The 20,466-nt window shown below is 41.2% G+C and overlaps 1 protein-coding gene across 1 annotated transcript in view; it reads left to right on the top strand.

Moving 5' to 3' along the window:
* Positions 1–20,466, top strand: part of LOC127935801 (retinoic acid receptor beta) — a 95,135-nt gene that overhangs the window by 52,406 nt on the left and 22,263 nt on the right. Inside the window, exon 4 of the mRNA XM_052533983.1 lies at positions 8,110–8,270. Within this exon, the coding sequence (XP_052389943.1) occupies positions 8,110–8,270 (161 nt within the window). The remainder of the gene's footprint in view (positions 1–8,109; positions 8,271–20,466) is intronic.

The raw sequence follows: 20,466 nt of genomic DNA, 5'->3' as shown, positions 1-20,466 counted from the left end.
GTATCTTGGACAGAAAAGGGAGATTCGAGATTGGTCTATAATTAACTAGTTCTCTGGGGTCAAGTTGTGGCTTTTTTATGAGAGGCTTAATAACAGCCAGTTTGAAGGTTTTGGGGACATGTCCTAATAACAATGAGGAATTAATAATAGTCAGAAGAGGACCTATGACTTCTGGAAGCACCTCTTTTAAGAGCTTAGATGGTATAGGGTCTAACATACATGTTGTAAGTTTAGATGATTTAACAAGTTTATACAATTCTTCCTCTCCTATAGTAGAGAATGAGTGGAGCTGTTCCTCAGGGGGTCTATAGTGCACTGTCTGATGCGAAACTGTAGCTGACGGCTGAATGGTTGCAATTTTATCTCTAATAGTATCGATTTTAGAAGTAAAGTAGTTCATAAAGTCATTACTGCTGTGGTGTTGGGAAATGTCAACACTTGTTGAGGCTTTATTTTTCGTTAATTTAGCCACTGTATTGAATAAATACCTGGGGTTATGTTTGTTTTCTTCTAAAAGAGAAGAAAAGTAATCAGATCTAGCAGTTTTTAATGCTTTTCGGTAGGATATGCTACTTTCCCGCCAAGCAATACGAAATACCTCTAGTTTTGTTTTCCTCCAGCTGCGCTCCATTTTTCGGGCTGCTCTCTTTAGGGTGCGAGTATGCTCATTATACCATGGTGTCAAACTGTTTTCCTTAACCTTTCTTAAGCGTAAAGGAGCAACTGTATTTAAAGTGCTAGAAAAGAGAGAGTCCATAGTTTCTGTTACATCATCAAGTTGTTCTGAGGTTTTGGATATGCTAAGGAATTCGGATACATCAGGAAGATAACTTAAAAAGCTGTCTTTTGTGGTAGAAGTGATGGTTCTTCGATACTTGTAACAAGAAGTAGAATTTACAATTTTGGCTATATGAAGTTTACACAGAACTAAATAATGATCTGAGATATCATCACTTGGCTGAATAATTTCAACACTATCAACATCAATTCCATGTGACAGTATTAAATCTAGAGTATGATTTCGACAATGAGTAGGTCCTGAAACGTGTTGTCTAACACCAATAGAGTTCAGAATGTCTATAAATGCTGATCCCAATACATCTTTTTCATTATCGACATGGATATTAAAATCACCAACTATTAAGACTTTATCTGCAGCCAGAACTAACTCGGATGTAAAATCGGATGTAGTAATCAAGATTGGTGGTCAAAGAAATGAACATCCGACCTGATCACACACTGATGATGGCTTAGGCCGAAACACGTCTGTATAAGACTTTTAAATTGTTTTTATAAAAGTATTTCTTGAGAGTGCGTTTTTTTTTTTTCTCTTTTTTTCTCTTTTATTTCTGGATAACTTTATCAATCGCACCGACTAAACGACGTGGGAGTTGAGCGTGCCTTCTCCACTACAACCAATCCTGGCTCACAACCGGGTGTTGCTCTGGTTCCTTTCCTTTCAAGGGGAGAGAACTAAGGTGCTTAAGGGGAAGAGCCAGGCTCACAATAGCCCTTCATGTTGATGGAAGCGATGCTTGAAGTGTATTAATAAAAACACACTGGTTGAGTGGAGCCCAAGGAAACAAGATTTAACAATCTTGAAGAAAGGGAATGAAGCTGAGCACATAACCCTTATATACATAACTGGATTTCAGAAAGTGTGAAGAGTCTTGTGGGCACGCTTACCACTTACGTGGATTTTGGAAAGTATGCAGAGTGTTCAACGTGCACACTCACCACCATATGGTTTTCAGAAACTACACAGTGCTTAGTGTGTGTACTTAAAGCTTCCTAAGCATCACAGAGGTGCCGAACTGCATGGGAGAGGCAAGCTCAAATTTACAAACCTCTGGCGAGGGGAGCATCACGTGAGACAGCATATACAAGAAGACTTCTGTAACTGCCACCTCCGCTTCACACTTGATGTATCAGCAAGAAGGGATATCCAAGCAACCAGGACCTGGCCGGACATCCAGTAAATTCCTTGCAGTGCTGTGCTGGGCTGGACTATCAAGAAGGCTATCGTACTGGCTGGACATAAGGAGTGTTTAGTAAACACTGTGATTGAGCACTGCAAAGAAACTCACACACATTACCACCAGCAATTTAATATATATCAGCTGGTTGTTATAGGGGAATTAGGAAGGAGAAGATATAAAAACCCCAAAAGGGAGCTAGCAGATACTCAAGTATCACTCCAATCTTGACGAAAGTGATGACACCTTGTCTGGATCACCTCCCTTTGCCTCTCCTCTGTTGACCCGCGATTCCTCCTACCCACAGGTGGGGGAGGATTGCAAGCCATGACTCTAGCCTTCTGTGTCCGTCTCTGATCCTCAGACGGAGACGGACCTGGAACCCTATGTTGTTCAGGCTCAGACCTGGTTTTTCATGAAGGATTGAAGGCCGCTGAGTATGCTTTCACTTCCCTGAACGTCTCGACCACCATCTGAAGGAGGCACTGAAAAATTTGGAAGGTGAGACCGGAGCATTAATAAAAAAGCCTTACTTTTTTCCAGATATCTGCCAGGGCAGCACAACTCAGTTTCCTCATCCTGAAACTGTTTCTGCGCATCACCTTGATATTGCATACTCGTATACTGGAATCGTTGGATGCATAAGAAAAACGGCCTCTCTCAGTTTCTACTTGATCTCTGTAAGGAGATCAGGAAGAAATGGAAGGCTCACCTGAGCTGGAGAGCTATGGCCAGAAAGATATCGCTAATCGAGACGACCTTGCGGCGTTACCTTCTTAGCACGAGTGTTCCATAGCCTCAACAGCTCGAGGGAAACAGATGTCTGCCCCTCTTTCCTTGAAAAGAGAGACAACAGAGAGCATGCCCCCTCAAGGACAATGCATTCATGCTTTTAGACCAAACAACCAACATCGAGAATGTGTGTGTCATCGGGTATCAAACAACCATGACATGGATGAACACATTCTCTAAACGTTTTGCTAGTGCCTGTTTTACAAGGTTTTTTGTTATATTTTAAACATTTTTTAAGGCAAAGTGCAGCATAAAAAAAAGGAAATTGCTGATAGGGAGAAATTTTTCGTCCGATCCTTTACATGTTCTCACCGCGACACAACGCGCAGCATGCATTCAGCTCCCACGCGAGCTAAACACGCTCCGCCCACTCGCTAGATTATCACAGAAATCAAGCACAAGCAAAAACTGCTCCTGCTTATGCATCGCTATTCCCATGAGAGGTGAACTCACTCTTGCAAATGCTGCTACAAACACTGGTAAATAGTGAAATACTAACATCCCCTCTGAGTCTCGCGAATGCATCACAATGAGCGCAGCAGAGCTCATCCAACTCTGTATGCTTGCGCTTGCTGTTCACTACACACAGACACTCCACAGTATGCGATCCGTGTGAACTGCAAGTATCAGAGCAAAGACTCTGGCGAGAAACATGCTCTCCTAGATGCTGTACGCTTCAAACAAAACAGTCAATGAAGATGAAGAAGAGGATGACGTATTCTCCCGGTGCTTATTTATAGTTGCACCGGTAGTGACGTCAGGGGCTGATGCCAGCCAACTTGTTGGTGTTTTTTCAATGTATGCTTCAGACAATGGCCACGATGAGGTGTTCCCCATAGTGCCCCCTAGAGGACCCAGTTCGAAGTTCAGTTGAAAGGGAACACCTTTTTAATAGTCATTCATTTTATACAATCCAACATTTTCAGAGAAAAGCATTGTCATGCATCAATGGTACTAGGTTCAACCTTGATCATCCGTACTGTTGTATATTCACAAGTCATTTTAAGGAGGCTGTGAATACAAAATGTTTTTGCACATATGTTTTGGGTTATTGTCATCTATGCAGCTGTAAAACCAGCAAACAAAATTCTCTTTAATGAATTTATACAAGAGTTAGAATCATCATTGAGAAGACATAAACATGGATTAGACATGTAATCAGGTTGTAGAAAAAAGGATAAAACAGAATTCACATGTGTCCATAGGTTGTCGACATTCCGTTTCAGATATGGCAGTTAAATGTCAATTGCAGTTTAATTTTAAACTTCTTGTAAGGAGTTAAAGTTAGATCACACCCTCTCCCAGTCTAACGAAAAGTCAAAATCTGTTAATTCATGATTCCATATATGTTTAATAAAAAGCGTCTTTGCAGTGTGATCATTAAGTTGACTATATATTAGAGATACAGATGGCCAACCAGAGGATGGTGTGATCCAATTCCACATAGGATGAAAGGAAATGGTGGATGCCCAGGGAACTCCATAGTCCATGAGAGTAAACGTAACTGAAAAAAGACAAAATATGACGATGCTGGTAAACATCTTAGTTTTTAAAATGAGCAGAGTCCTTGGTTATCATATAAGTCATTTCATGTTTATGCCCAATGTAGGCCAAATGGATGATTTCCACATGAAAAATTAAGTTGTGCCATAAGGGTGTGTTGTTACAAATTTTGAAAGGACCTCCCATCAGATTTTCCACCCTTTTCCAGATCCTATTAGAATTGGCCACAACCGAGCCAAATTTATATTTATAATTTTTATTTCCTGTGCCAGCAAATAAAATATTTTGGAGCCTATGTGGTTTAACCTTGTCAACTTCGATTAATCTCCATGAAACTTTAGATCTATAGATAGATCTAGTTAGATTTAGTGAGGATCAACACAAGTATGGAGAGCCTTAAATTTAAATGACAAATAGTGTCATTCAAAATTTGTCACAGCCAGTCATCCTGAAAGTATAGGACACTGCAGTGTGACAAGTTTTATTCTAGTTCACAATTCCAGATGAACTGGAAAAGTATGGAATTGATCTTAAAGTAACCTGGAGGAGGGGAAAGTGGCAGCATAGAAAAAAGAACATTAAGCCGAGGTAATAAATTAATTTTGACAGTGGAGATTTTAAGATTATTCCATCTTTGAGTATCACTCTTGATCTTGACTAACATATTATTAAAATGGTTTCTGGTTATTTTACGAATTTCTTTATATATGGTAATACCCAAATAGATTAAAGAATCTTTAATAGGAATAAATAAGGGGATAGGAGAGCTGACCTTAACATTGTTAATTGCCATTAACCCCTTTATGGACAAGGATCTTCAACTTCCCCAGATTATTATTGTTTCACTTTCACAGCACGTTAAACATCACTCTCTTATTTGATCTGGAGAAACTGTGCATCAGTTGAAAGTTTAAAGACTCTAGCTTCGATATTTGACCAACGTTTTGATAAAACATCGTTGCAGTGACAGTTATTTTGTAATTTATGGCAGGAGTATAAAATATAAATGTGTATTATGAGTCATTTTTAGAATAGAAATTCACCACGCATTCATATTCAGTCATGTCTGCAGCGGTTTATTTGTGTTCACATAGATAAACTGAACAGCATCCATAAAGGTTTATAGGCCAAAGTTATATATCTACGGATAAATATGGATATATTAACTGATGTTTACTTCATATTTCTTCAGACAGAATCATAATTTCTATTCGTTTTCCACTGATTTACGTGATCTGATGATAATGATCTGCTCCCAGTGCTTTCTCTGTGTTATTGAGCCATGTGCGCGCTGCCGCTGACAGAGACCTGATTCCCGCCCCCTCCCATCCTGCGGAGCATTTCCTGTACACTTCCGTGTTGATATCTGACCACAACAACATGGGGAAACCACTGTACCACGAAATACCTAAATAATAATTCATGCATTTTCAGTCACTGCATTTTTTCATAATAATTCAAGTAAGGTCGTAAGAAAATGTTTTGTTGTATTTTTATAGTAAGATTTTTGATAAAAGTGGGGTAAATGCATGTTGAGATTGAAGCGAGACTGGAGCTCTGTGGCTTGGTAAACCTTGAAATATCAGAACAAAAGCTAATAATGGTGGAATAAAATAAAATAATGATAAAAGAATAATGAGGATAATGTGTCATACATGGTGGAGGTGTGAAAGGAAACTTTGAAGTGTCAGCTTTGTGAACAAGATGGACGCTTGTCCAGCGCCTCTGCACAAGATGACTGCCACAGTTGACCCTCCAGAGTCGAGTCAGGTTCCCGTTGAACCTCCAGAGTCGAGTCAGGTGCCCGTTGACCCTCCAGAGGGTTTAACCCCTTCTTGTTTAAGTCTATGGACCTGGCCCTCCGTCCCTCCCCCTGGTCCTCCGATGCTCCACCTCCTTCCTGGTCTCTGTGTTCCTTGGTCTCTTCTTGTGTTCAGGTGGAGCATCTTGTAGCTGCTCCGTGGAGGAGGGGGTAATGTCACGCTGTCTGGTCTCTGTTTCCCTGAGTTTCCACTAGTGGTCTCACTTCCCCATGAGCAACTCACCATAGGCACTACACAGTAATTGCACTCCTGTTAATTGCACTCAGTTGTCTTCACTTGATAGTCATTACCCTGCCTATATTAACCAGTCTTTTTCTGTTTGTCTTCATGGAGTCCTTTCTTTCCGTCACCCAGTTTCCTCGCCTTCCAAGTTTCAAGTTTGTTCCTGTTCCTTTCCCTGTTTGTTTGTTTGTTTCTTTTGGATGGATTTTTGGTTTTGACCCCTGCTTGTTGGATTCTGTTTTGGATTACCCATTAACACCCACTCTGCACTTGGATCTCTCGTCTCCTGTGTTTCCCTGGGTTCCCAGGGAAAGGGTCCACTTGTATTTGTGTACACTCACAATATCAACAAAAACTTGTGCTTTTTAAAATAAGGAAAACAAATAGGATAGGATCTATAGACTTATTTAAATTACTACTTTAAAACGAAATAATTCAAATCAAAAACAAAAACTTTCATTATGTAAGTAAAAGATGAGTGTGAAAATAGATTTTAATTATGAAATATAATGGTTTATTTAAAAGATATAGTTGCCAAATGCATAGGCTTTCTAGCATTAATATGAATCTACTATAGCAACAATTTAGGACAGTCTGTTTCAAAAAGTCGCATTTTAATTGTTACTCTGACACAAATTCAATAATAATAGGTTAATTCACTCAGAACACATTTTCATTTCACTGCTATACTTTCCATTGTATTTCAGTGTAAATGGGCTACCCAACGTCTTGAATGCTGCATCTCGTCTCAGGTCTTTAGCAGTACAGTATTTACAGTACAGACCAAAAGCTTGGACACACCTTCCCATTCAAAGAGTTTTCTTTATTTCATGACCATGAAAATTGTAGAGTCACACTGAAGGCATCAAGGGCTATTTGACCAAGAAGGAGAGTGATGGGGTGCTGCGCCAGATGACCTGGCCTCCACAGTCACCGGACCTGAACCCAATCGAGATGGTTTAGGGGTGAGCTGGACCACAGACTGAAGGCAAAAGGGCCAACAAGTGCTAAGCATCTCTCGGGGAACTCCTTCAAGACTGTTGGAAAACCATTTCAGGTGACTACCTCTTGAAGCTCATCAAGAGAATGCCAAGAGTGTGCAAAGCAGTAATCAAAGCAAAAGGTGGCTACTTTTAAGAACCTAGAATGACATATTTTCAGTTGTTTCACACTTTTCTGTTATGTATATAATTCCACATGTGTTAATTCATAGTTTTGATGCCTTCAGTGTGAATCTACAATTTTCATAGTCATGAAAATAAAGAAAACTCTTTGAATGAGAAGATGTGTCCAAACTTTTGGTCTGTACTGTATATATATATATATATATATATATATATATATATATATATATATATATATATACTGTATATTCTTTTACTCTGTGCTTTTTAATCGCCCCCTTTCGTCACCTCAGCCACCCCCTCGTCAGTGCTGTGCTGGCGCTGGCTCTGCTTTGGATTGAGACATTTTTAGAACTGCAAGGACCATTTCTGTTCGAATGTGCCAAGAATTTTCCATTACCAATATTGTGTGACTGTGTGCTGACACTGTTTAACAATAGTGAGGCTGACAATTTTGAGAATTCTGAGATTTTTTTCTTTCTCTCTCTTTTAAAGATCTCAGATGAAACTTTTTTTACATTGACATTTATTACAGTGCTTCACATGACTTTTTCCTGTAATGCTCATGTTTCATATAATTGTCATTTCCCATGTAGGTGTTCCTTTTCTTTGCATCTTTATTTCAGCTTAAAAATCTAAAATTTTCTTGATTTTGTTTTGCATTCTCAGCTGTCCGGAATGACAGAAATAAGAAGAAAAAGGAGATTCCAAAGCAGGAGTTGGCCGAAAGTTATGAGTTGACAACAGAACTAGAGACAATCATTGAAAAGATACGGAAAGCTCACCAAGAGACATTTCCTTCACTCTGCCAGCTGGGCAAGTACACCACGGTGAGTCACTCTCACTCACTCATGCTCATGCAGTGGCACCAAGAAGTATTTTGGTGCTAAAGTCACACCAGCATCTGGGTCAGAGGGGAGGTGATAAGCACACACAGGTCTCATACAATAGTACTTTTGTTGTGAATAGTGCAGAAGTAAGAGGTGCTTGACATAATAGTGCAAGTGAAAAATAGGAATATGTAAGGAGAAAAAATACTGTTAACAAATATTTACAAAAATCTATAATTAGCAAATGTTCAGGCTCCGCATTACCTTTGTTTTGATGCAGGCTATATAGACCACAAACAAATTTAAATCTTTGTCAAAAACATGTTTATTGCATGAATTTCAGGTGATAAGAAAAAAAATTAAGTACTGTTATACTGTTTTACTTGCATCCACCATTAGTTGTCAATGCAACCTACAAATGATAGATCGTTTACTTTGCGTTCTTGTGTTGTCACTTTTGTGAAAAACAATCCTGTTTGATTTGAGTGACAAGTATTCATTGAATCGATTGTAAAATCAATTTTGCATGTCTAGATGCATTTTGTACAGCAAATAACACCAAATATAGGTAAATCCACGGACAACAGGCAGGACGAATGTAAAGATTCAATATATTGGTAAAGACCAATATTTCTGATGATTTATTGGCGTGAAGTTTGCTGCACAATGACAAACAAGAGTGCAACATTCTCGAAAAACAATAAGCAGAGTGGACTGACATAACAATGCAAAACATTTACTGCAGGCTTCAACATGGCCGTGTTTACGATCAGAAAAAAAAAACGCATAGGCCGAATCTGTATCTGTATGCATGAGACTGTCTGAATACCGGCAGAATTCACATTTCTGTTGTAAAAAGAGAAACATTGTGCAGAAGTATTATTTGCTAACACTATTGGGAACGTTACTTTAAAAAAGTAATTAGTTATAGTTACTCACTACTTGTTCCAAAAAGTAACTGAGTTAGTAACTGAATTACTCTATAATAAACGTGCTATATGTCAAATTTTTTTTTTTTTTTTTGCAGTTTTCACAAGTCAGTTGTAATTTCAGTTGAAACATCAACAGACAGCAAGAGTTTTATCCTGCACTTCAAGTATTATCTTTGTAAGAAAAGTGTTTTTGGCCACTAGCTTTGTAGATGCGTGTCACACATCACATGTATACATTACATGCACGTTCTTGCCTTTGACCACAATGAATTTGAAGTAGTGCTTATATCTCCACCATGAAAATGCCAACTTTTCATCGGATTGCTCCTGACTCGCCATTTCTGCTGCTGCTGCGAATCTCTGCTGTTGCGTGCGTGTGGGTGTTTGTGTGTGTGTGTTTGGCACCGCTGGCGCGTGTGCCTGCGTGTGTGTAAAAACACTGGCTTTCATGATTGGCTACCATGAAACACATGACTCTGCCTTAGCCAATTTTAATCGCTTATCTCGTCATTAACCCACCTGCTGCTCACTCGCTGTGTGACAGTGTGAGCCAGGGATGTGTTCGGATTGCATAGTTTATTAAATCAATGCATAGTAACGCACCGCATTTAACATTCAGTAACGTTAATGCCGTTGTAACGACGGGAAAAGTAATTTAGATTACCCCGTTACTGAAAAAATAATGTTGTTACCTAACGCCATTCTTTTAAACGCTGTTATTCCAAACACTGTTTGCTAATTAAACGATGTGGCACAGGATGGGAAAATGCCAACGGTGCCGGACTGAAACTATCGAACACACTTGTGCAGCGCCTTGCATCACATTGCGCCAGGTGTATGATAGAGCCCATAGACACAGAATTTTCAGGACTGGATTTGAATGAACTAGAACAGGCTTGACTGACACAGGAACAGGGGTTAACAGTGGAACTTCTCTTGCCTCTTCCTTGAGCTTGACTGCTTCAAAGTCAAGTCAAGTCACCTTTATTTACATAGCGCTTTATACAAAATACATTGCATCAAAGCAACTGAACACCATTCATTAGGAAAACAGTGTGTCAATAATGCAAAATGAAAGTTTAATATTGAATTAATGATGTCATCTCTGTTCAGTTTAAATAGTGTCTGTGCATTTATTTGCAATCAAATCAAAAGATATCACTGTAGATGAAGTGACCCCAACTAAGCAAGCCAGAGGCGATAGCGGCAAGGAACCGAAATGCCATCGGTGACAGAATGGAGAAAAAAACCTTGGGAAAAACCAGGGCAAGTTGGGGGGCCAGTTCTCCTCTGACCAGATGAAACCAGCAGTTCAATTCCAGGCTGCAGCAAAGTCAGATTGTGCAGAAGAATCATCTGTTTCTTGTGGTCTTGTCCTGGTGGACATCTGAGACAAGATCTTTACAAGGGATCTGTATCTGGGGCTCTAGTTATCCTGGTCTCCGCTGTCTTTCAGGGCTGTAGAGGTCCTTTCTAGGTGCCAATCCACCATCTGGTCTGGATACATACCGGATCCGAGTGACTGCAGTGACCCTCTGATCTGGATACAGACTGGATCTGGTGGCTACGGTGACTTTGGAATAAGAGAGAAACAGACAAATATTAGCGTAGATGCCATTCTTCTAATGATGTAGCAAGTACATCGGGTGTTATGGGAAGTGTTCCCGGTTTACCTAATTTATGCAGCCTAAAAATCCTTTAACGGATTCAAAGCACTTGGTTGACTCAGTCGTGACTGTGGGGGGTTCAACCAATTCAGGGTCTCAATGGCAGATGCAGCAGCTCTGACCTCCCTCATTCTTCTCTCTCTCTCCTTTTCTCAGTGGGAGTCAGAAGAAGATCTGGAACTTGACTCGATGAGGGAGGGTGGGGTGATCACTGTAGGTGGACTCTGTAAGTATCTGTCAATCCTTGCGGTGGAACAAATAGTTGGAGAAGCCCCAAAAGTCCAGTATCCTCAGTTGCTCCATCTCCCACTGTGGCGGAGGGTCATCCAGGCAGATATTAAAGAAGGACCCTTGTTGACAGAGTGCAGGACTGTAGAGGAGACAGACTAGAGACCAGACCACAGCACCAGGAACCAAGAGCACTTGGCTATGGAGGTGAAGCCGCTCACGTCAGACCTCTCTTCTACTTTAGCTCTCAACGGAGGCGGTCGCATTTCTTTCCTCTCCTCCCCTGCCTTGCCTGCTCCGCCTGTCTCTTGACTTGTCTACTTTGAGAGACTCTCTCTGCACTGCTTTCCTAAACTAAAAACATGGATTTGATAAATTGATCTCAACGCAATTGACACCATCTTCTCGATGAGGAGCTTGGGTTCGGGGGAACCTGACTGCCCTGATGGAACGTTTGCAGCTGGCTACACGATGGACGCGTGAGCGAATTGGCGGGTCGTGTGTCTGGCGGCTCTTTCCGTGGAGGACATTGAAGACATCTACCTATTCAGAACCATGATAACAGGTCTTCTGCTGATTGGATTAAGCTTTGCCCTGGGTTATCGAAAAATTCAGAAGACGGGAACAGCTGTCCAAAGCTGTCATAAGGCTGCCCATCATGATTGAAGCAGTGGGCAGAGCGGTCAGCATTGAGACTGAGACTATTAACTGCAATATTGATAACATCACGGTGAAGCTCACGGCTTTGGAAAGGAAATTGGAGGATTTGGAGACCAAAAAAGACAATCATAGTGACCGTTAAATTGGAATGCGGCTACAAGACCAAAACAACTGGTTTCTTATCTTCTTTCGGCTCCACTCCCAACTTGGTCTTGGCTGGATAACAAATTTTCCCCTTGGAAAGCATGGCAACGAGACGCTCTGCACCCCTCAACCCGTTTCCCACAGACACCGGGATTGTTGTTGACTCTGTCTAGGACCTGACCAAGGCTGTCTCCATGGCAACTTGCTATGGGGCTGTATAATCTGCGGACTGAGGCATCTACTCTCCAGGCCTACTAATACATGAACTCTTACACATATACAGATATGCACTCAACTCCCCACCCCCATCCCTCGCCTTCGCCGCTTTGTACCCCCAGACTGTCAAGCAGGTCCGCGACCAGTGCTTTCTAGCTGCAGGGTAGGACGGCTGCTGCCTGCACTGGATTACCTCGACCCCCCAATTTCTGTCCCCAGTTGCAAAGTCATGTGTTTATGGTGTATGTGCTTCTGTTGCTGAGATGTTTTTTCATATTCCCATACTGTACTGCCAAAAGGAGCATAGTATGGGTATTGGTTTTTTTTCTCCTCACTTTCCCAATGTTATGCTGTATTTCTTCCTCAATTCCCTGTCTTCCTGTTCTGTCTACCCCATTGTATGTATGTTGTGTATGTATGGACAGGTTGATGGCTAATTTCGCTGGTACTTGTAACTAGTGACAATAAAGGGCTACTACTACTACTACTACCTCCAGGTGAGGAGACCCAGTGGCCAGGGAGAAAGCAGGAGGCAAGACAGGAACAGACAGAACTCACATTAGACAAGAGATCGCTGCACCCTGAAACACAGACAGGGTTGGCAGAACAATCTCCTCTTTTTATCTAATACCTCGCTGGAAACCACCTCCCCCCGAATCACACAAAGTGGCTGCTACAGATCTTCATAGGATGAGTCAACGAAATGGTAAGTGTTGTGTTCCTTCATGCTCTCATCTAACGAGCGCTTCTCTCAGTTACCGCCTGGAAACTAGTGGTGACAAGAGGATCGCTACCTCTACGGAGGTCTACAGAGCAGCTAGTAAAGTCATCCTCTGCTGGTATCTGGCTCTGGGCACACGAGGAAGCGATTGCTGAGCTTCGTTGAGACATGGATTTGTCTCAAAGGGAGGGGCCATTGACACCATATTACACGGTGCCCGTCTCTCCTCAGTACCCTCAGGAAACCATTCTGCCAACCCTGCGGATGTTTCAGGGTGCAACGATCTCCTGCGAGCACTTCTCTCAGTAACCGCCTGGAAACTAGCGGTGCTAAGAGGCTCACTACCTCTACGGAGGTCTCTAGAGCAGCTAGTACGGTCTTCCCCTGCCGGTCCGCCAATTCAGGGCACCGAGCTAGTGGCTCTAGGCGCACAAGGGAGCATTCGCCCCTTCCCATTACCCTCAAAAAACCCTCCATCCTCGCCACTTCTTGTGCTTCAGAGGGCGGTGGTTTTCCAGGAAGATGTTAGATGTTACAGTGTTTCCTGACGTTGTTCAGGACACGGAACATCTAACATCCCCTTAAAAGGAAGTGTTAAAATTGGTACCACTCTAAGAGAGTCTGGCAGCATGGAACTTCTGGCGGGAATTTCTGCGTGGGTATTGAGCACAGTATGGATAGGATACAGGATCCAATTTATTCGAGGCTTAAACCGTACAGTCAAAGCGTTCAAGCAAAATATGTTAACCGCCAAGAGGGCACCATGTCATCGCAGACTGCTAATGACAGATGCCTCCCTGATGGGCTGGGGAGCGGTCTTGGATGCCCACCCAGCTCAAGGGGAATGGGGGGGGGTCATCAGCTCGATTGGCACATCAATTTCTGGCTCTGAAATAGTTCCTCCATCATTTGAGGGGCTGTCATGTCGTAGTACGGGTGGACAACACCAGGTTACATTCCAGGACGTTTGAATAGACACTACCAATGGGGAAATGGAAACTCCATCCAGAGGTAGTGAAACAGATTTGGAAAAATTTTACGAAACAGAGGTGGACCTCTTCACCTCCCATCAGACAGTTCAATATCCCCTCTACTTCTCTCTGAGTTCTCTCTTGCTGTTAGCACCACATTGGCCGAACAGAGTATGGTTCTCCATGGGCAATTCCAGAGAGGAGGGACCTTCTGTCTCAGACAGGGGGCTCGATATTCAATCCCAGGCTCGACCTGTGGAATCTTCATGTTTTGCCTGAAGGGTACCAACTGAGGAACACAGGGCTTTCGCCGGATGTTATTAATGCCATTCTTATTGCTAGGGCTTCCTCCACCAGACAGAGTTCTCGAGGGGCTGGTTGAAATCCCCTTTGAAACTTTAGAATCAGCCTCTGATAAGACTTCTGACTCTAAAATGTTTTTTCTCATGGGTATAAGGGGTGCCCCCTTACAACAGGTTTGTGATGCAGCATGTTGGTCCTCTCCGCACACATTCAAAAGATTTTATAGTTTGGATGTCCATGCTACTCCGGGATCTCATGTCCTTGAGTCAACATCACAAGCTAATGTCTGAGGCCTTCTTGTGGTTTGATAGCACACCTGCACAACCTTAAGGGTCCAGACATTTTTCAAGCCCGGCGGCATGGGCATTCTCATTCCCAATGTAACCTTGTTCCCTGGTAAAGCGGAACGAGGTGCTGCGCTGCATTGCCATACTGAATATGTCCCAGGACTGCTCTTCAGACAAAAAATTCCTGTTGATGCACCTGTGGTGTATCTATTTATACGTCATCAACCGAGGCTATATTACCACCGGGTCAATTTTATCGATGTGTTACAGACATTATTCACAGCTGGTCACGAAAAAGACGTTTCCCAATGCGCTGAGCAGCGCAGCATCTCGTTCCACTTTCTCAGGGAACAAGGTCACAACTAAGTATCCGGGAACATTCCCTGAGTAGGGAATGAGACAATGGGTCCTCTAGGGGTCACTATGGGTAACACCTCATCGTGACCCATGTCTGAAGCATACATTGAAAAAAAAAGTTGCCCGGCGACAGCCCCTGACATCACTACCGGTGTGACTATAAACAGGCAACGGGAGAACACATCATTCACTTCTTCGTCTGAAGCTTGCATCCGAAGCATGGCAGGGAGCTAGAGGATGCAGTGTCTCATTCCCTACTCAGGGAATCATGGTTACATTCGTAACCTGAGACGTTCCCTTTCAAGGGAACTTCAAACTGCATCTTCTAGGGGTTGCTATGGGGAACAGTATATCCACTCTGCCATGCTGAGGTGAGTGCAGGCCAGAAACATGGGAGCACCCAGATTGAAGCTAAAAATTGTGTAAAATATTTAGGCTGTGATTTGGATAGTTCTGTGAGTGGAGAAAGTATGGGTCAAAGGGTTATTCTAAAAGTGAACCAAAGAATTAAATTCCTGGCACGTAAGGCTCAGTTTCTAAATACAGAAACGTTAAAAATTTTAGCAAATGCTTTAATTCAGCCACACTTTCGATTATGCCTGTATTACATGGTACAGCAGCACCCCAAAGAGGATAAAAGTTCAACTCCAAACGGCACAGAATAAATTAGTCAGGTTGATTTTAAACCTCAACAATAGGAACCATGTCGGCTCTCCTGAACTTAAGAAATTAAAATGGTTGACAGTTGAAAACAGGGTGAGACAGTTGAAACTGAGATTGACACGAAAGATTTTGTATACGAATGAGCCAAAGTATTTTAAAGATTATTTTAAGCTTATTAGGAACTCTCATAGCTATTCAACTAGAGGTAGTGCCACAGACATAGTTCCTTGTAGATTTAAGAGCTGTTCGGGGCAAAACACCTTCTTGTACACTGCAGCAATGGAATGGAACAAGCTCCCAGTTGAGATTAAGTTAAGCCAGTCAGATCATTGTTTTAATAGAGCATGTGGTGAATGGTTGCTAAATGCTAATTAGATTAAATTTTTTATGTGATCTTAAGGAATATTTATTATTGAAGTGTATGTATTTGTTTATTTTATTTTTTGGATGTGATTGAATGTTTAAGGTACCTTAGTCATCTGTAGCTTGCCTGACCATCTTTATCAGACTACAACGAGGACCACAATGGAAATAAGTTCTTAACTTTCTTGTGTTATCCTCGACAGTTCTGATTAATGTATAATGTCACTATGATGACTTCATGTTATGCATTTATTTTTTACTGTCTAATAAATCAAATCAAATCAAATCAAATGCCCCTGGGATGTTTAGACGGCTGTCTGTGACAGAACCCTTTACAGCCAAAGGCCTAAGCTACATACCCAACTTAATTGTTGGGGCCTCGGCCCAGGGTAGAGCTGAAGGCTTGGAATCAAAAAAGATTCCTTTAAAGGGATACGGCTAAGAACCTACCATTTTATATGAAATCTTGCCTGTACCACAGGGGCTATCCCTTGCTTTTGAATAAGCTTGCTGAAGGAGCTATCTCAACAGATCTCTAGTAGCAACACCCTGTTTAGATAGGTATCCGAGGATACATAGGTGGAGTGGCACCCAAGATGAAGCCCTCACCATATAGGATTTTAGAAAGAACACAAAATACTAGAGTGCAAACTTACCACAGTGTGGATTCCGAAAGTGCGCACAGACTTCATGTGCACACTTACCATAGCATGGATTTTCAAATACTGTTCTAAGGAGGGGCTCTCATGGCACTCTGATAGAGCAGCTCACAGATGGAATGGTGCATCTCAAAACAATATGAGTCATCAACTTGATCTGTGGAAATAATGCTGGAGTGCTCTAGGGAAAAAAACAGAGAACTCAGTCTCATATGAGAGGAGAACTCCGAATTCAGAGTAGCCCACTCATAGGCGACCTTTCTTGGAAAAGGGGAGCGCTGCTAAACTACCACAATAATCGGGAGCATCACCTGAGGCAGCATATACAAGAAGACTTGTAACTGCCACCTCCACTTCCCGCAGAATGCGACAGCACAACTAAGTGGCCAGGAAGCCCCTCAGGGTGACCTGGCCAGACATCCATGGAATTCCCTGCAGTGCTGTGCCAGGCCTGATGATCAAGGAGGCCCCAAAGAAACCTGTGATCTCAGCCGCCTAATACCGGAACATGAAGCCAGATGGCTGGTGCTGACGAATGTTTAGTAAACACTGTAACTAAGCACTGCAAAGGAAACTCAATAAGTTTATTAGTAGACACATAACCACCAGCAATTTGATACACATAAGTATATACAGAAAGGGTTACATACTCACCCACCCTCCTGCATTGGAGCCACGTTCAAAGGGCGCCTCCTTTTAATCCAGGCCATCAGTAAAGTGGTTTCTAAGAACATAGAACCAGCCAATAACATCATAGGTCCAGCATAGGTGACTGTTATTCGAGGGGTTTCCACCTAACCTCGATCAGGTGGAGAGCTGGTGGTTACAGGGGAATTTAGAAAGGAGAGGATAAAAGCAGAAGTTAAAAATCCCCAAAAGGAATGAGTAGATACCTAGGTATCGCTCTGATTCAGACAAGAATGCTGCCTCGTCTGGATTACATTCCTTAGGTTCTGCTTACCTCCTTGTGACCCACGGTTCCTCTTACCCCCTAACGTTGATGATAACGTTGTCATGATAACGCTCATCAAGGTGGCCTAACGGCAACACCTTATTCCCGTGAAAGGGAAAGTCCTTCTCTAAACCACTCAGACAGATCCACCTGTAATTCTCACAAGCTCATTCTCCTCCATGTCTCAGCAGCGGCAGGTCCTGAAACGCGGGAAGCAGATAGCTGCCTTTTTTCCTTGGAAAGAGAGACGAACTACAGCGTTTTTCAGTGAAAAAACCTTTGGAGAAACCAGGCTCAGTTGGGGGGCCAGTTCTCCTCTGACCAGACGAAACAAGTAGTTCAGTTCCAGGCTGCAGCAAAGTCAGATTGGGCAGAAGAATCATCTGTTTCCTGTGGTCTTGTCCTGGTGCTCCTCTGAGACAAGGTCTTTACAGGGGATCTGTATCTGGGGCTCTAGTTGTCCTGGTCTCCGCTGTCTTTCAGGGCAGTAGAGGTCCTTTCTAGGTGCTGATCCATCATCTGGTCTGGATACGTACTGGATCCGGGTGACTGCAGTGACCCTCTGATCTGGATACAGACTGGATCTGGTGGCTACGGTGACCTCGAAATAAGAGAGAAACAGACAAATATTAGCATAGATGCCATTCTTCTAATGATGTAGCAAGTAAATCGGGTGTTATGGGAAGTGTTCCCGGTTCCGATTTACCTAATTAATGCAGTCTAAAAATCCTTTAACGGATTTGGATATTAAAAGCATATTTTTATGTTATGTGTAAGCCAGGCTAAAGAGATGGGTCTTTAATCTAGATTTAAACTGCAAGAGTGTGTCTGCCTCCTGAACAATGTTAGGTAGGTTATTCCAGAGTTTAGGCACCAAATAGGAAAAGGATCTGCTGCCCGCAGTTGATTTTGATATTTGAGTTTTGAGAACGTGGCAGACGTAGAGGATTATAATGTAAAAGGAGCTCATTCAAATACTGAGGTGCTAAACCATTCAGGGCTTTATAAGTAATAAACAATATTTAAAAATCTATGTGATGTTTGATAGGGAGCCAGTGCAGTGTTGACAGGACCGGGCTAATATGGTCATACTTCCTGGTTCTAGTAGGAACTCTTGCTGCTGCATTTTGGACTAGCTGTAGTTTGTTTACTAAGCGTGCAGATCAACCACCCAATAAAGCATTACAATAGTCTAACCTTGAGGTCATAAATGCATGGATTAACATTTCTGCATTTGACATTGAGAGCATAGGCTGTAATTTAGATATATTTTTGAGATGGAAAAATGCAGTTTTACAAATGCTAGAAACGTGGCTTTCTAAGGAAAGATTGGGATCAAATAGCACACCTAGGTTCCTAACTGATGACGAAGAATCGACAGAGCAGCCATCAAGTCTTAGACAGTGTTCTAGGTTATTACATGCAGAGTTTTTAGGCCCTATAATTAACACATCTGCTTTTTCAGAATTTAGTAGTAAGAAATTACTCGTTATCCAGTTTTTTATATCGACTATGCATTCCATTCGTTTTTGAAATTAGTGTGTTTCACCGGGCCGTGAAGAAATATAGAGCTGATTGCCATCAACATATAAACATATAAAACATATAAAGCGTGAAGAGTAGCAGCCTATATATATATATATACTTTTAAATTACAATTTAAAAGTAGCAGTTCTTAGGCTAAGTGTAAATAATAATTCGATGCTATTTATACGTAATACTGGCATATACAGTACATACAGAATTAGAACTATTTGCACCTCAGTATTGTTGTACATTAACAGGATGCAATTATAGCAGATTGTAAATTATTATATTCATAAAAATTGTAAATACTTTTATCATTATTAAACACTTGTTAGGCACTTCTACTTTTAGAAAAGTTTCTTCATTTTTATTGAAAATAGATTCTAATGTGATTATGTGATGGGAAAAGTGAGAGGAACGAGCTTGACAAAAGCCTGACTCGAACTCTAATTTTCCATGCCCACCGTTTTACTATCTACACCATTGAAGCAGTTATTCACTCATGTTGTATTTAACCCTCTGTGCTTCCAAACAGGTTAGGTTCATAGAGTAAGTTACCATTGGTAACTGACTCTGAGTATAAGTTACCTCTCTTTCAGAAATGGGCTTGACTTACCCTGCTTTCTCGGGTTTGACAAACCTCCCATTCTGAAATGGAAAACTCAGAGTTTCCCTCATTTCAGGGTTAACATACTCCAAGTTTTCACTTTACCTCCTTCCTTTCTGAAACAGTCCCCAGCTGTAATATTTTTGTTAGAATTCAGTTAAAATAATATGTTATAGAATATATGTAATATTCTGAGATCATGAACTCCAAATAAATGTCTTTACCACATTCAAGTAAAGTGGACCAGCTGATCTGCTAAAGTGGGAAATCTCAAAATTAAATAAATGTAATTTGTTTATTTGTTTTTGTTTGTTTGTTTTGTTTGTTTGTTTGCCACATATTATCAAACAAACATATTTAACATAAAACATATAGCCTAGGCTATGAGTAAAATTCAATTCAATTTATGCATAAAATTCAAAACAAATGATAGAACAACGTGATTTGATGAAATCTAAAAATATATATTAATGAAAATGATCTCTACAACAAGTTACAATTGTGACTATAATGCACATAGCAACAAATAAGCTCTTTTCATCTTTTTATAACTCCAGATTCAGCTTCATGCCTCGCCTTCCTTTCTGCTGTGTTTTCTTTCTTCTGTATCTGACTGCATACTTGTTAGTTTTTTCTTTAAAAAAAAGTCAATTATACATGTAAATTATAAAATACTCAATGAAAATCATCTTATTTAATGAATGTGTGCAAAATTAGTGAAAGTTCAACTTGGCTCACTTTACCTACAGGAATTCTGACTGTACTACTTTATCTATCAAATTCAGCCAAAGTAGGCCATCAATACCTTACAAGAAAACCTAAAATAAATAAATTAAATTAAATATGTATTCTTTGCATTTTAATCCATGTTAACTGCAGTGACTAATAATCCAGCAACTTTATTGTATTTTATTTTATACTTTAATATATTTTATGACT

This window comes from Carassius gibelio, chromosome A19, assembly GCF_023724105.1.
Source record: "Carassius gibelio isolate Cgi1373 ecotype wild population from Czech Republic chromosome A19, carGib1.2-hapl.c, whole genome shotgun sequence".
Classification (NCBI taxonomy): domain Eukaryota; kingdom Metazoa; phylum Chordata; class Actinopteri; order Cypriniformes; family Cyprinidae; genus Carassius; species Carassius gibelio.
Note: the sequence above shows the minus strand (reverse complement) of the source record. Positions and strands in the feature narration are given on the sequence as shown.